Source organism: Monodon monoceros, unplaced genomic scaffold, assembly GCF_005190385.1.
Source record: "Monodon monoceros isolate NGI ecotype Baffin Bay Population unplaced genomic scaffold, NGI_Narwhal_1 Super_Scaffold_18, whole genome shotgun sequence".
Classification (NCBI taxonomy): domain Eukaryota; kingdom Metazoa; phylum Chordata; class Mammalia; order Artiodactyla; family Monodontidae; genus Monodon; species Monodon monoceros.
The window spans coordinates 154527572-154545020 of record NW_021703774.1 but is presented as its reverse complement, the minus strand read 5'-3'; the positions used below and the strand labels follow the sequence as shown (position 1 = coordinate 154545020).

At 50.8% G+C, this 17449-nt stretch overlaps 1 protein-coding gene across 2 annotated transcripts in view; it reads right to left on the bottom strand.

The window, feature by feature from the left end:
* CSMD2 (CUB and Sushi multiple domains 2) overlaps positions 1–17449 on the bottom strand; it is a 665093-nt gene that overhangs the window by 104218 nt on the left and 543426 nt on the right. For both annotated transcript variants that reach the window (XM_029230811.1, XM_029230813.1), the window contains exons 34-41: positions 16715–16918; positions 16216–16340; positions 15251–15347; positions 14033–14137; positions 10773–10891; positions 10199–10268; positions 8166–8282; positions 4876–5085 (exon numbers count right to left, since the gene is read on the bottom strand). In XM_029230811.1, the coding sequence (XP_029086644.1) occupies positions 4876–5085; positions 8166–8282; positions 10199–10268; positions 10773–10891; positions 14033–14137; positions 15251–15347; positions 16216–16340; positions 16715–16918 (1047 nt within the window). The remainder of the gene's footprint in view (positions 1–4875; positions 5086–8165; positions 8283–10198; positions 10269–10772; positions 10892–14032; positions 14138–15250; positions 15348–16215; positions 16341–16714; positions 16919–17449) is intronic.

Genomic DNA, 17449 nt, shown 5'->3' with positions numbered 1-17449 from the left:
TAAAGTCTTAGTAGAAGTAGGGAGCCTGTAGCTCAGGGAGGTGACTGAATGGATGAATTGGGCTTGTGGGGTTTTTTTTTGGTAAAATATTTCATTTATTTATTTATTTATTTTTGGCTGCGTTGGGTCTTCGTTGCTGTGTGCAGGCTTTCTCTAGCTGAGGCGAATGGGGGCTACTCTTCGTTGCAGTGAGCGGGCTTCTCATTGCGGTGGCTTCTCTTGTTGCGGAGCATGGGGTTCTAGGCACATGGGCTTCAGTAGTTGCGGCACGTGGGCTCAGTAGTTGTGGCTCGCGGGCTCTAGAGCGCAGGCTCAGTAGTTGTGGTGCACCAGCTTAGTTGCTCCGTGGCATGTGGATCTTCCTGGACCAGGGCTCAAACCCATGTCCCCTGCATTGGCAGGTGGATTCTTAACCACTGCGCCACCAGGGAAGTCCGAGCTAGGCTTTTAAAGAGAAGCCTCGGTGGGAACAGGGGGACCCAATGATGGGGAGGAGCCTGAAGACCGAGGCCTCATGAGAAACCAGAAGCAGCCTGAAGGAGAGAAGCTGGGTCTTTCTTACAGGAATTGTCTCCAGTGGAAGGAGCTGGGCTTTTCACAAAGAGAGACCCTGAAGTGAGGGTACCAGGACTGCTTTCACAGGGAGAGAAGTCTCAGAGCCCGTTCCACCAGAGGAAGCTTCAAAGGGAGAAGTTGATGAACTAGAGACTGTCATACAGAGTGAAGTAAGTCAGAAAGAGGAAAACAAATAGCGTATAATATTGCTTATATATGAAATCTAGAAAAGTGATACAGATGAACTTATTTGCAAAGTAGAAATAGAGACACAGATGTAGAGAACAAATGTATTGATACCAAGGGGGGAAAGGGGGAGTGGGATGAATTGGGAGATTGGTATTGACATAGACACACTATGTATAAAATAGATAACTAATGAGAACCTACTGTATAGCACAGGGACCTCTACTCAGTGCTCTGTGGTGACCTAAATGGGAAGGAAATCCAAAAAAGAGGGGATATATGTATATATATATATATATATATATATATATATAGCTGATTCACTTTGCTGTACAGTAGAAAGTAACACAACACACTGTAAAGCAACTATACTCCAATAAAAATTAATTAAAAAAAAAAAAAAAGGGAGAGGTTGGGCCTAGAGGGCAGACGTGACCCCTAAGAGGTGGACTCATTAACTTTCCCAGGAAAGGGCTCTGTAGGGAGACTAGTAGTAGATGCTCCAGTGGGAACAGATACAATTTCAAACAAAGCGCCATGTTAAAAATACTAATAATGATGATGTCTAACATTTTGGAACAATGTCATCATTTTGCTAAGTTCTTGTGTTTTTACAATCTCCTGAGAAATTTTAGTGGAATAAGTTAAGCCTGTCAGACTAGGAGACCTGGGTAGGAGTAGCTTATGCTGTTACTGAAAACTTTATGGGAATATTTACCTGAAGAAGGGAAAGGAGAACCCCAGCCGAGGATGTTCAGAGTGTCTAACAGGAGGGATTCTGAGGAAAAGTAAGGATTTGGATTTCTTCCAAAGAAAGTCAAGGGACCACAGAGAGCTAGGCCTGCTCTATAGAAATGGCGGCTGTGGTGACAGGTGGCTCTTTCATGAAGCAGGTCTTTTCATAAAGGAAAAACCTGGGGTGAGTGGTCAGGCTAAAGAATGTGGGTCTATGGGGCAGGGAGGATTATTTGGGCCTGACACATTGGGAGGCCTTGGTGGGAGCACCTGGGCCTCTGGCACTAGAGACAACCTAGTTGGGAGGTTGGGGTCATCATACACGAGAAGGCTTAATGGAAGCTGAGGTCAGGTCTGAGGGGGGCAGCTGCCCTGACACCAAGAGTGGCTCCGCAGGGGCCGTCAGGACTGGGGCAGTGGGCAGGTGCCGAGGAAAGAGCTGGACCTGTGACCCAAGGGAAGCCTCAAGGGGAACTGCCAGGCAAGTGCTGGGGTACAATGTGAGTGAGGGGAGCTGGGCTACCACAGAGTGGAAACCCCAGTGGACATCGCTGGGCCTCTCACACAGTTGGGCCAACTCAGGTGAAGGGGTTGGTCCTCTGAAGGCAAACTTACCACCCCTCCTCCCTGCTTCCACCCCTGCCCCCCGCCACACACACAGCGAGCATCCTCAAGAAACCGGCTTCCTCTCAACATGTGGAGCCTCGGTGTGTGTGGCGCTAACCCAGAGTGCCAGCCTGTGTCTGGAAGCCTTAGTGCAGGGCCCGTGTGCAGAGGAGCCTCAGGTGAAGCTCCTCAGAGGTGAGGGCTTGGTGAGCATGGGAGGGGCTGAGACCAGGGCTCTGTGGGGGTAGTTAGGTCTCTTCTACAGGGAGGGAGTCTGCAGGACTCAGAGGGCAGCTTTGACAAGGACTAAGTGGACTTAACACGTGGGGAATGCAGCGAGAGTGTCTAGTCTCACCACGCAAGCTTGGCGGGCAGGGCTGTGCCCGTCACAGGGGTGAAGGCACAGGGCACGGGTGGGCCCCAGAGCGGCTGTCCCTGTCATGATGGTGGCGTAATCAGACCTTGCATGTATCCAAGAGGAGGAGCCTCAGGGAGAGCCCTTGGGCCTGAAAGAGGATGTTACAAGTTGAATTGTGTCCTCCGTAAATTCACATGTTGAAGTCCTAACCCACCCCTGTGTCTCAGAACGTGACCTTATTTGGAAACAGCGTCTTCGCCTGCCTTTACCTAAATTAAAATGAGCCCGTTAGGGTGGGCTCTATTCCAATATGACTGGTGTCCTTATAAAAAGGGGAAATTTGGAGGCAGACAGACAGGGAAAACAACATGTGAAGATGAAGCCAGAGATGGGGGTGATGCTTCCACAAGCCAAGGAATGCCAGATGGCCAGCAACCCACTAGAAGCCAGGAGAGAGGCATGGAGTATATTCCTCCTCACAGCTCCCAGAAGGAACCAGCCCTGTCCACACCTTGATCTTGGGACTTCCAGGCTCCAAGACTGTGAGAGATTAACTCTGTTGTTTAAGCCACCCAGTCTGTGGTACTTTGATAGAGCAGCCCTAGGAGACTAATAACTAGGAAGCCTGAGAGAGGCATGCGTCTGTCCCAGAGAGGCACCCTGACCTTGTATTTGGGCCTGAGTCTCTCCTGGGACAGCCTGTGGCCGCGGGACGCATCATGACCCATTGGGCAGGCCTCACTGCCCACCAAGGCTGTGTACACTTCACAGGCACAGGCTCCTTTAGTTAGGGTTAGCCTCTGTGATGCGCCCACATACAGCCCCTCTGGGTGGGCAGCTGCGTTATCACCAACGAAGTGGCACTTTCTGGGAAAGAGGCTTGGCTTCTCGCTGCTGCTGCCTTGGTGTGAGGGTCCCAGCTCCTCCTCCTGAGGCTTCCCAGGTGGTAACAACCCTGACCATACTCAGGGATGGTCCCCAGAGGGGGCAGTGCCCGTATAACTGGCCCAATGGTGGGGTACCCTTTAAGGCTTTCCCTCAGTGACAAGCCCAAATCCTTGGTCAATATTCATCTCCGACAAGGGATAAAAAAGCCAAATGTCAGAATGGTATGTATATAGAAATTCTATATTACCATAGAAAACACAACCAAAAAAATCATGACGTATTACATATTCTTCACAAGAAACACGTAACTAGGTGTGGGAAAAGATCTGGAAAGATCACATCAAAACAATAGTGGTTATTTCTGGGGAATAATTCTGGGTTTGGAGGCTGTAGACAAAAAGCTTGGCCTTACCTGTAATGTTTTAATTTCTTAATTCCTCCCTCCCCTCCCTTCCCTTCTTCCCTCCCTCCTTCTTTCCTTTCCTCTTTCTCCCTCCCCCTTTCTTTTTTTAACACGGTAGGTGTGTTTGTAGACTGTGTAATTAAAAATTAACTTAAAAAAAGCAGATTGCAAAACAGTATCTACAGTGATCCAATTTTGGTTAAAAATATAGTTATGTCAGTATACGTACAGAAAAAATGGGAAAAGCAAACTGTTACAAGTTGATATCTCTGCATAAGGCAGGGTTATGGGAGAATTTTGACTTTCTGTGATGCGCTCACAAAAACTGTGATGTTTTAATTTTTTGACAAGCATGTACTAGCCTTGGAAAAAAGTCTAAGCACATGAAAAAAAATTCAGTGGAAGAATATGGGCAAAGAGGTTAGAACAAATGGTTCAGTCAGTCACACTCGGAAAGCCCCCGAGGGATACGTCGGGTCCGATCAGGGCCTGTGTACCGCTGCACAGGTGGGCACAGCTGCACGGGCAGAGGTAACAGCCCCTCCACAGGGGAAGCCTGAGCTGGAGTAGTGGATGGAGCTTTTCCAGGAGGAGAGGGCCGGTCACAGGACTCCAGCTCAGGATGGGGGAGCTGCGGTGAGCGTGGTCCAGCCTCACACAGGGAAGCCCTCAGCGGGAGTAAACACACCTGTCTCATCGTTAAGGCTCAGTGGGCCCTTCTGGGCTTGTTACAAGAATTGTTACTGGAATCCTCCATCATGTTAGAGGAGGAGCTTTGCTGAGCATAACGGACACACAGGGGAGGACCCAGAGGAGGAAGCGAGCCTCTCAAGGCCAAGGGGCAGTGGCTGGTTGGACACTCGGGGATGCCTGAGCGGGACTGATGGGTCACTTGCTCAGGGGAAGCTGCTGGCTGTTGGGTGGGGCTGGGGATGGAGCCTGAGAAGGCGCTTTGGGGCTGCCGCCCTGGGAAGGGCTTGTCGAGGGGGTTCAACAGCCTCTGTGGGCCAGAGAGACATGTCACGGCGGTCGGGCCTGCCCCCCACCTCCCCGCCCTTCCTGGGTTCCCTCCTCGGCTACGCAGAAGGCTGGGAAGACGGGTGGTTGTAAGAGGTGGGGATGGACGGGCCTTCCCTCTCCTCACCCTGATACTCCAGCTTGAATCCCGGCCGGTTCTGTGAGTGGTCGCTGTGGAAATACACGGTGGTCTCATGGGATGTGGAGAGCAGGGCGCCGGGAAGCTCACTTCCACTGAATCTGCCCATCATGCGGCTGGTCTCATAGGGGCCATTCCGGATTTCTATGAAGTCATGGTTGGGCTCGGTGGAGAAGTTCAGGAACTGGATGTGAGCTCCTGGGAGCAAGACAGAGGCAGACAGTGCCCAAAGCAATACAGTCCCGCATCCCATGTGCCGCCTCATGAAAGCATCACCAGCCAGAGACCACGGGTCCCCTCTACGGACTGCCCACCCAGTTAGGGTTCCCAGACCACATGTGGGGAGTCACCAGTCCAGCCCAGTCTCTCGTCTTCAGGCAGGACTGAACTTAAAAGTATTTCTATTATTCATTTGAAATGAAAGGCATCAGTCATTTCAGAGTGCCGTCTTGAGTCTGTTTTATTTTGTGGAAAACGACGTTCAGGGTTAACACCTGATTAGATTTAGGATTCATATGTGTAGTATCAGTATAAAGATAGCTTCGTTAAAATAAACTTTTAACTTAAAAATACCACCACTTAAACATAACTACACCCAATCAAAAGACATGAACTTCAATACTGGTATTTTCCAGAGCACTTATGATGATTCAGAAATTAGAAGAATACATCGTCCTATTGGTTCTATTAATATGCCAAGTGAAGTTTATACTTCGGGGTCTTATTGGATTAATCAAGATCTCCTAGCAACCCAACAGGTTAAATGGATCTCATTAACATCTTAACTTACATATTAATATATTCTTTGAAGAATAAAGGCGGGACTACTGATATGTATTTATTGATAAGATCTCTCAAAATCAGATTACTATTATTGAAGAAATGTATTTCTAAGCATACAAAGAAGTCTGCAACGTTAATTATGAAAATCTGACTACAAAGCAGTATGTAGCATACAGTTCTAATTTTTGTATTAAAAAACTGGAGGACTATTCATTGATTCACTAACAACATTTACTGAGCTCTTGCCATGCATCAGGGCTGTGCTAGGTGGGCACTGCACGGGGAGGAGTGAGATCCACAAGGCCCTTGTCTTCATGGAGGTCGCATTTTGACGGTGAGGACCAAGTTGTGAGTGATCGTTCCTGCACGGTGGGATCACAGATAAACTGCAATGTTTATAATTTGCTTAGAATGGGCACATAGGCGCGGATTTTTTTTTTTTTTTTTTGCGGTACGCGGGCCTCTCACTGCTGTGGCCTCTCCCGTTGCGGAGCACAGGCTCCGGACGCGCAGGCTCAGCGGCCATGGCTCACGGGCGCAGCCGCTCCGCGGCATGTGGGATCTTCCCGGACCGGCATGAACCCGCGTCCCCTGCATCGGCAGGCGGACCCCCAACCACTGCGCCACCAGCGAAGCCCAGGCGTGAATTTTTTGCATCTGACTATTTAAATAAAATAAAGACTTGGCGTATACTGTTGAAGACCCTTCATGTCTCCTGCCCTCTCCCACTGTCCTTCTCTCCACAGAGGCAGTCACTCCCATGAATTTGGAAGATAGCCGTCCAGTTCATGTTTTTAGATTCTTAAATACATATCTGGTTTGTTTTAAACATTTGCATGAATCTTATTATACTGTACATAGAGTTTTGTAAACTTTTAAATTTAGCATGTGTTTTTCAGGGTCTGTCCTTGTTGATATGTAAAGATACAGTTCATTGATTTTAACTACATATTAATTAATTCCATTTAATGAATTATCCAGCCACACTATTCACTCTCCTATTATTTAACATGTATATTGTCTCCAAATTACAGATAATTTTACATTGAGCACCTTTGTACTTATCTGCAGAACCTATGCTTTCCAGCCCAACGCCCATGCGTCATCCCAACACCGGGGCTGCACGTCCATGAAAGGGGCTCAAGGATTGCAGAATTTCTGAACTAATCTGCCTGACTGCCGCCATCTAGTGGCAGAAGTTTGTAAATGCAGCGGCTTTTAAACACAAAGCAGGTGCCATTAGGGCCTGTTTGGAGTCCAACACTAAATTGAAAGCAAGGGATCTGGTCTTCTGTGACTGGTCCCTGCAAGAGGATGACTTCCTGGAGGACTTCAAGATAGAGGTCTCTGGTGGCTGAACATCAAGACATACAAAGTGATGCACCTCCCACTTAAACTTCTGTTTTCCTCTGGATGTAGCCCTCCCTCCAGCCCTTTATCATCTGAGCTTCTTCTGACTCATGCCTGAATGCAGAGCTATAGGGTCTCCCAGCTCCTCTTTCCTCAGTGTCTCAAAATATGGAGTTTCCCAAGGCTGCCAAAGTCATCATCATTTTGTACCCTGATCGTCCATCCCCAGTTTCCTTCAGGAGATGGTACTTAATGTGACTCCATTTTCTGAGGGTCACAACCTCTCTCCTCCCCTCAGGTAAGATTTAGATCTTTAGTTAGATCACTTTCTCTTAAAACCCTCTTCTCCATCAGAAGACCCACTCTAGGATGAAAAATAAAGAACTAAAGAGGTGGTCTTCACTCCTGAGGTCACAGACTGGGGGTTCACAGGCCTGCTCAGCAGTGATCTCCTCGGGACATTTCATTTGTAGAAGCAGAGAAATGACTTGGGCAAGATGACCTATGTGTACAGCCTATAAATTCCATTCAACATAAATCCTTTATCTCTTCAACAGAAATACTGGGGGTTAGATTACATTCCCAGTGCACAACACATGAATCTCCACTAACATAATTTTGTACCCAGATTAGTGTCCTCTAACACCACACCAACCCCTATGTCTACACACACACACACACATACACACACACACACACACACACACACACACACACACACCTCCCAACCTCTAAGGCCAGCTAGAAGGTGAGTATAAAGAACGCAAACTCAATTTCATGTTGCCCTTGGCTCAGTTTAATTAGGATGAGAAATTAGATACTGGAATTAAAAGAACAGGCTGAAGTCCAGTCTCAGTAAAATAGATTGTTTTTTTTCTTTTTTAACCAGCCCTGAGTAATTTCTCATTCCACCTTTTAGCCCACTGCTCAAATGATAAAAATAATAATGGCAATCCCTGAAGATTTCTCCCTATTTTATGTCCCCAAAGCCCGTTCATCTCTACCATTCCTAACTGATCCTCATGCTTGCAAAAGAGGTCGACAGCTGAGGAAGCAGAGAGGCACAGAGCTAAATGGACTCAGCCAAGGTTAGTGACAGCCGCAGACAGCCGCTTTAAGCCAGAGGCCTGGGCGTGAAGACTTACCAAAGCCCACGGGCAGTGCTATTTGCCAGGAGCAGTCCGTGTTGCTGGGGTAGCTGCCGGGGAAGCCGGGGCTCAAGATCACTCCGTCCATGTCTTCCACTGCTCCTCCACACTGCGCTGTGACCGTGAGAGCAGACAGAGCGTTAGGACTGCAGTGAGGTGAGTATGGGGCCATACAGCATTTGGACTTCCCCAAGTCAATTTCCCTTTGAGAACCCAAAGGAACCTATAATTCATCTCCCTAAAAAACTGCAGACAGGGGCCAAACTGAGCGTGTAAATCCAGGAAGGGAAGCATCTCCTAGGTCTGCCCAGCCGTCCACAAACCCAAGTTATGGATGCTTGACCTTAAGCATGCCCTTCAAAGTCAGTTTCCTTAGTGAGGTCATGTAGCACAAGTGGTCTGCCCCAGGAGATGAGTGACCATCTCCTACACTATCCCCCAAATCTCCCTCTCCTCGCTGTCCAGTCAACTCTTCCAGGACTGAAAAATAGGAAAGAAGGGGACGGGGATGCGTTGGCACGCGGCCAGGCTCTTTACAAATACATATTTCATGGGACTGGGGGGTCAACAGAAGAGCCCCACCACGAGTCCACCCTCAGAGCATTGACACACGCCCTGAGCCAAAGTGACTGTGATTATTTCAGCCCAGAGGGGTTGGGGCATCTGAATCTCCAATCGAGGTGACTTCAGTCACAGTCACCTGAAGATGCAGGGCTGGGGCACGACTGCAGCCTGGTCAGTTGACGTCGATTCTTTCCTTTTACATCTTATTAGGAAAAGGCTGTGTGAGCAGAAAGGGGTTAGCTTGTCATGGGAGGCCGCAGAAAGGAGTGGAGGGGAGGCCATATACCGTGTGTACGCAAATGCCTTCTGGGGAGAGGACTACTCGACCACACAGACCCGAAGGGATCAGTGCCCAGGTGCAAAGCGGGGACTTGGGCGTTGACCCCTGGGGTCACAATCCCAATGCTCCCACTTCCTGAGTGACTTTGGGCCAGCTCTAACTCCCTTCACCCCAAACCCCCAAACTTCAGTTTCCCCCACCCAGCACTTGTGTCACAGGGTGGTTATGAGGTTACAACAGAAAGGACTTCGCCTGACTTGGAACAGTGGCCGGCACACACAGTACACCCTCAGCCACGGCAGCTGCTGTTCTATGAGCAGTTTCCCGGGCAAGACCTTTGTGATACAGGATGGGGAAAGGGCCCTGGGCTGACCAGTCCCATTTCTGACTGCTCTGCAGACGACCAGGTCTGTATCCTGGTGAGATCACTGAAGGGAAATCTCATATGCTCCGGTGCCACGCCCTTCGCTCACCTTGCCTCCTACCCGAAGGTTAGCCTAGATTTGCACTTGAGAGTTGGCGGGGCATCAGGGAAACCTAGGTTTCCATTCCCAACTTTGCCACTTTCTTCTGAATCCTAAAAGCCTTAGTTTTCCTATTGGCAAAAATGAGGGTGATGACAGCTGCCCTGAAGAGCTGTGGTGAGGAGACACGTAGCTCCGTGCCCGGCATGTGGCAGACCTTCAATAAAGGGATGTTCCCCCTGCCCCAAGCTGACTAGAAGCTTCTGAGGGTGGAGATCCTATCTTTTCTTGTATCCAATGATCTCTTCATCACTACTTGGCACAGAACCAAACCAAGTCCTCGTTTCACAGGGAACCCTCAGCCTTCCTCTATCAGTGGATTCCATCTGTCTGTCCCACGAGAAGTCACAGGGGAAAGCCCAAAGTACCCAGAGGTTCCATTTGGGGTTTGGTCGATTATGTGGAGTCAGAATGGTCATCATCAGGTTTTCGAATGGGCAAGCCTCCTGTCATGTTTCATTTGGTGGGTGAAGGTATCCAAAACTCAGGAAAATCTTGAGAGTTAAAGCTTACAAAAATCTCAGTCTAAAGTACTGCCTGTGAGCAGACCTGGAATACCAAACTTCCTTTGGAGTCGAACTTGATCCCAGCGATATGTCACTGAACTCAAAGCCCTGGTAGAAATGGATTTGAATGACCTGGAAAAGTGGGGACTCTCTTACCAATACAGAGAGGAGGAGGGTAGTTCCAGCGCCGCACGGTCCCGGGCATGCAGGAGATGTGGGCGTGGCCCTGGAGGAATCAAGAACAGGGTGGGCTAGCTGCCCCCACGGGCACAATTGCGTGTACAACCTGGAGCAGGGGGCTTGTTCTGGGGCCTTGGGTCAAGGAACAAGACACATGGATCCACTGTGGAATGGGGAGTGAGGCAGAGGGAGAGAGATCTGGGGAAGGATGCTTATTAGCGGCTATTGCTAAAGAATTCTCGTTACTAAAGGTTCCTTGTGAGACTCCTTTAATTACTAGAGTCCCTCACTGCCTTCAAAGGAAAATTAAATTTTCCTAAAGTCTAATCAAACCGAAACTTTGCAGGAACACATTCAAGGCTGGCTTGTGCCAAATGGCTAAAGTCAGCACTTTGCCTTTTTCATGAACAGCTCCAGGAGGGGATAACAGTGCCTGGGGGATCTGGGGGGCTTCTCTCTGTTCTTTGGTGACTGCAGCTCTGCTGGGGGAAGGCCGGCTGACCCCAGCTCAGGGGACACCTTTCCGGCCCTGGGGGTCAATGGGAGGTACCTGGAGGGCATATCCCGGTTCACACTGGAAAGAGACCACATCGTTCACCAAGTAGCGCTCGCCAATCTTCACCCCGTTACTGGGCACAGCAGGTTCTGGACAACTGCTCAGGCCCACCGCTAGACCAGACAGAGACAGACAACAGGAGAATGGACAAGCCCATCAGGTGGATGTAAGAGCAGGCCGAGGGCATGGCTGGCAGCAGGGAGGAGCAGCTGCCTCCAAGATGTGTCTTCTCTGCTTTCTCTCCTCCCAACCTCTAGGCCAGGGTTTCCTAAGCCTTTCACCTCCCAGCACATGAGAAAATCAGAATGTTCATATGGCACAGAGGCTCAACAGACCAAAGCCTCCTGGGGGCAGGCAGGTATCATCTGGGGACTCTGGCTGTCCAGAGGCCCTTGGGCTCAAAACTATACAACATTGCTATCACCCCAAGAAGTTCCATCATGCTCTTCCCAAGCAACGTTTGTGCTTTTAAGAAGTGAATGTGGTGCTTGGAAATGGAAGCTGTTTGGGCCTAAATCTACAAATCCCAGCATCTGGGCCAAAAGACTCCAAGGACAATATTAAAACAATCATCAAACTGAATTGAAAGTACTTCATCTCAACTGTCATCTTGTCTCTTTTTGCCCCACTCTTCCCTGCAGTCCAAGTAGAAGGCAACTCAGTATTTAGTGGGGTGGTCACAACTTAGTAATCTGACACCTGCTTACTGGAATGGCAGTGGTAGACAGAAGGAGGACGAGGGGCAGAGAGAAAGAGAAAGCAAGAGCAAAAGCGTGTGGTGGGAGAAGAACGCAATGGGGAGAGAGGTGAGGACAGAGAGAGGAAGACAGAAGGACACAGAGAAAAGTCCATTCTAATTTCTTTACATTGCATAGCTTGATTTATTTAAGCCATGCTTACAACAAAGGAAGACTTAAAAAAATCATATGCAATTTATTACTTCTGAAAGCACATTGTTTCATTTCCATTTCAATTAAATAAATATTAAATACACAGCAGTAGACAAGACTTTTCAGTACCCTTCAAAACCATTTGCCTCTACAATAGCAGTTAATTCTCCCCTCCTGTACCCTTTGTAGGTTATCTACAAAACAAACACAACTACAGGGTACTGGCTCCTAGGAATTTCAGTCTCCAAATACTAATGGAGACCTCTGTTTTCCCCTAGTTCTTTCCACTGTGAGAGGACAGTGCATGATAAACACCAGCTACTGAGAAAACTACCCATTCCTTTGAATAACAGCAACAGCAAAAAAAATTCAGAAAGGTGAATTTTTCCTGGGAATGAGGCAGTAGAATGGCAAAGAGATTTAGGAAAGTTCTATCTTTGGAACATGTAAGAAAAGAGAAGATTCTAGGGAACATTTAAGAACTCAAATTTAAATATTGGATAAGGAAACAAAACTGGAGAGAACAGAGACGAGAGGGTGAAAGGAAAAGTACGAATTATTCAAGAGCCCAGGATACTTCACCCTGCTGGGTGAGTGAGGCCTGAGAGGTCTGTGGGAGGAAGGTGTTGGAGGTCTCTGTCCTATCCTCCACCCTGCAGGGTCTTGGCCTCCAGCTGCCCCAGGGCTTTCTGACCAGCTGCCCATTTCAGTTCTTCCATGCGATGGACATCCTGGGATCCAGCTAATCCTCTCCCAACTACCCGGACAAAGCTCGTTCATTTTGAGACCAGCTGGGCAATGCTGACCCTATCTGGCCTCTAGCAGCAAGTGGGGCTCCCACCTGCCCGTCCTGTCCAAGATGGTCCAGCCAACCACACCTTCCCCCATTTCTTACTTCTCATTCCAAATCTAACTCAGGTACCCCTTCTATAAAGTCTCACATGACCAGGGTTAGCTCCCCTCTTCTGTACACCCTCAGCGTATCAGGTTGAACTACAATTACTGTTTCCATGTCCATCTCTCCCCCTAGACTTTGTGCTTTGTGCCTTTTTCATCTTTGTTCCGTGGGCACTTCGCACAGGGCGTGCCACATTGCAGGTGTCCGGTGTTTCTTCATGACATTCACTTCTCCACCAGCCTCTGGGAGAAGTGACTGTTCTGTCCTTTGAACCACCGCTGTACCTCCTGGCGACACCCCTGTGAGCACCTGGAATGCTGTCATGTCCTGCTCTGTCCACGTGTCTGCCTCTCTCCCATGGACTCAGAGGGGACTCACCCATCTTGATCTTACCCAACCCCAGCATCGCACCTGGCACATTGTAAATACCCTATAAGTAATTGCTGAATGAATGTGTGGCAAACACTGCTGCCAACATATCTTCCCTGCACCCAGTGGGCACGGGGATGGGCAGGCCATCTTAGGATGAAGGCAGCTGCCCCAGCAACCTCTGTCTTTGTCGTCCCACAAGGCACATCTGCAGCCCTTTTCCTTTTCTTTTTTTAAAAATTAAAATTAATACAATTTTTTTTTTTTTTTTGCGGTACGCGGGCCTCTCACTGTTGTGGCCTCTCCCGTTGCGGAGCACAGGCTCCGGACGCGCAGGCTCAGCGGCCATGGCTCACGGGCCCAGCCGCTCCGCGGCATGTGGGATCTTCCCGGACCGGGGCACGAACCCGCGTCCCCTGCATCGGCAGGCGGACTCTCAACCACTGTGCCACCAGGGAAGCCCTAATACAATTTTTAAAGGTTACTTTCCACTTACAGTTATTATAAAATATTGGCTATATTCCCCGTGTTGTACAATACATCCTTGAGCCTATCTTATGCCCAGGAGTTTGTGCCTCTCCCTCCCCCTGCAACGTTTTTTCTTTAAGAGTTTTCAGTTGTGACCACTCAGGGATGCTGGAAGCCAAGATGTAAGGTTTTGAGAGTGGGAGAGGAGTGAAGTTTGCAATGAGGAGAAGAACTTCAAGGACAGTTGCATCATTGACCAGGGGTTGGAGAAGTCAGTTTTTAGGACTGGAGGAGGAGAGAACCTCCATTGTCTCACAACCCAAATAACCTACTGGGCCCAAGCCGGTGACCCGGCCCCCCTCCCACTCCTGTGTGGACACAGAGGAAGCACACAGGTTTTTGAGGAACGGACCCTTGGGTGAGAGCCCTGGCTCCACCACTTCCTGGCCGTGTGTCCTGAGGAGGTTTCAGACCTTCTCTGAGCTTACGCACCCTCATCTAGCTTGGCGTCAGGCTTCAGTGGGGTGCAGAATATATAGCCCCAGGATAACCCCCGCTCCTTGTGGGAACTTGGGCCCTGTCAGTTCCCACCCTGAACCCTGCAAGCCGCTGACACTCTGGATTCTCACTTTTGTACTCCAAGTGGAAGCCGGCTGCAGACACGCTGATGTCTGAGTAGAAATGCAGGTAGAGCTGGTTGGAGGTGCTGTTCAGCAGGGCAGGCACGGTCGTACCTGGCGAGGAAACAGGGACCAATCAGACTTAGCCTCTCCTCACCCCTGGGCGCCTCCCCATTTCGCCGGCTGTTGCTACCTGCTGACGTTCTGCTCCCAAGGCCCCCAGATGTTCCCAGTTACCAAACTCACTGAATGACAAATTAGCTCTCCTTAGTGTGCTGGGTCTCCAACGGCTGAGGGAGGAGAGACTCCAAACAACTTCCTGCAAAAAAGCAGTGGCAGAGCCACGTGCCAGCAGCAGGGTGACTTCCCTCAGGTGGCCTATGAGTTTGGTCCCCTTCCAGGCGTCTTCAAAGTGACTGTGACGTGGATAATTCTCTAGGCCATTCAGGCAGTGTAGACAGCTTATCTGGGGCACATGACGCCTCTTAGGTCTTGACAGCATGAAGTTCTGGGGTCTACAAGACCCAGATAATTGCCCTGACCTTTGGGCAAAATCACACACCACACTTAGAAGTCCACTGCTGGAATGGAAAGTGGTGTGGCCACTCTGCTGACAGTCCCTCAGAAGAGTTACATATAGAATCACATATGACCCAGGAATTCCACTCCTAGGTGTATACCCAAGAGACCTGAAAACATGTTCCCATGGAAACTCGTACGTGAATGTCCACAGCAACGTTATTTAAAATTAGCCAACAAGTTGGAAACAACCAAATGTCCATCAACTGAGGAATGGATGAATGAAATGTGGTCTGTCCACACGGTGAAGTGCTGATGTGTGCTGTACATGGTGACCCTTGAAAACGTTACACTGAGTGAAAGAAGCCAGACCCAGAAGGCCATATATTGTAGGACTCCATTTTTGTGAAATGTCTGGAATGAGCAAATCCATAGAGATGGAAAGTAGCTTAGTGATTGCCAGGGAGTGCGGGGGTGCGGGACAATGGGGAGTGTGTACAGATGGGTACCTGGTTTATTTTTGGGGTGATGAAAATGATCTGGGATTGGATAGCGGTGATGGTTGTAGAAGCTTGTGAATATACTAAAACCTGCTAAATTGTACGCTTTAAAATGGCAAATTTTATGGCATGTGAATTACATTTCAATAATAATAATAAAAGTCCACTACTGCCCTCAGAGTCCAGGTCCCTAGAAGCCCCACCTCACCTGAGAAACTCCCCAGCATGGTTACAGTGTTGTCTGCGCCATCAAACACTTCCAGGGAGTCCCAGTTCTGCTCTGTGACAAAACTGACGACTTGAATCTGGAAAGGCAGGGGGATTGAACCATGGGTTAGGCAGCCCTCCCTCTTCTCCTCCCTTCCCATCTACGTGAAGGGAGGAGCACCTAGTCTGGACCTGACACTGTGCTAGGAACTCTGATAAAAATAAGATGCAGTCCCTGTCCCCCAGCAGTTCATCGTCCAGTGGCGGAGAGAGGTATGAGATGCTTGCACGGCAAGTGGGGTACTCTGTCAGGTAGAGAACGGAGAAAGGAAAGTCCAGGCTACTTCGGTCCAGCTGGCCTCCCCCTCACTTCTCCAACACTCCTTGGGTTTCCTCACTTTCCTGTCTCGACTGCACCAGACAGGATGTCTGCTGTGAGCCAGTAACCCGTGCCTGGTTGGACCTGTCCACCTTGAGTCCCTGCGGCTCCCCTCTGTTGGCCTTGCCCGCCCCGGGCCCTCCTCCCGGCCGCTGCAGCTGTCCTGGGCCTCCTCCAACTGGCTGTCACCCCCGGGCACCAGTATGGTCCCGATTCCACTGCAGCCTCAGGCTGCAGGTGCGACCCCCCAGGTGTGCGCCGGGTGCTGTCCCTGCTTCATCTGTGCTTGCCGGCTTGCCCCCTTCCCCTCACCTGCAATGCCTCCTCTTCCATCCCCCTACACTCTGAAGAACAGAACCCTTCAAGCCGTTTGAGAAACATCTACGATTCCTCCCCAGCCTTCACACTCCAGCTCCGGGCCCACCTCCTTCTTCTGGCTTCCCTGATGGCGGAGCCAGCACCCACCCCTTGTCCTTCCTGAGCCGGGACCGGTTGTGTTTTTCTGTTTGTGGGCCTCCCCCGCACACCTGGCCTGAGGGGCAGGGACAGGCTGCTGTGTCTGCCCCCGGCACCCCCTTGGCCCTCACCTGGATGCCAGCGCCTTCGGGGACCATGATCTTCCACACGCAGTTGAGGCTGTTGAGGTACGGCTCGGGGAAGCCGGGGGACAGGATGGTGCCCCTGCGTTCCGTGAGGTTGCCGCCACAGGGCACTGGGAAGGAGGCCGCTCTGGTCTCTGTGGAGCCTCCCCGGCAGACCCCTCCCAGACCCCTCCCAGGGCCCCCGGCCTCGCTGTGACTCCACCCCTGGCTGGCTTCCCCATGCTGGGCCCCAGCCCTGCCCCCTCCTGTGGCTCCTCCCCATACGACCCTCCTGAGGGACCTGGTTCCCGCTCCCCCGCCCCCATGTCCCTCCCCCAGCAGCCCCCACTGCTCCTCCTCGCTGTCTTCACGCCGACCCACAGGACGAGGGCTTGGCTGGAAGGGGTCCCCCTCTGAAGTCACTCTGGCCGGCGGGGCTGCTGTGTGTCTTGCTGTGTGTTGGCCGGCCACCCTCGCCCCCAAGTCCTGGTTGTCTAGGACTCACCCACACACGTTGGGGCTGAGACATTCCACTGGGCCAAGGCCCCGGGAACAGGGAGGCACTCGATTTCTGGGGAGCCCTGCAGGGCGTAGCCGGAGTTGCATTCGAAGCGGACGGTGGCGCCCACCGAGAAGTCACTGCCCAGCCTCCTGCCATAGCGGGGTTCCGGCACCGAGCTGCACTGCGTGGCGCTGGTCCGGGGCACCGCTGCAGGGGACAAGGGCGCTGAGGGGCAGGCCGCACCCCTCTAGAAACTGGTCCGGGGATGGGCACACCGGGGGGCTGGAACTGGGTGGGGACCTTGACAGGCTCTGCGCGCTTTCCCTCAGAGCCAGGGTAGGAGGCTTTCTAGGATGAGGCCCAACTTACTGAAACATAGCTAGACATACAATGTTGTAGCACAGCTTCTGGAAACCATGGGAGGCACTGTGAGCCCCCTGGGCCCAGAATTTAGGCCCAGTTGTGCTCGCCGCCTTCCCAATGAAGGCCCGTGCCCAGTAGGGTCCCATGTCCCCTAACAGGGAGAATGGCCCTTCCTTCTCCCCTGACCCTGCTTTGCCCTCTTCACCCCGTGTGCCTGAAGACCCTGCCCAGGGCCCTGCTCTCATGACCTGAATCTCCCTTCCTCCTACCTACAGGGGCTAATAGGACCTTTGAACCCAGGCCCCAGGGAGGGTGTCCCAGGGGTAGGATTACCCCTGCACAAGGCAATACAGCTCATCCTGGGCGGTGGAATGA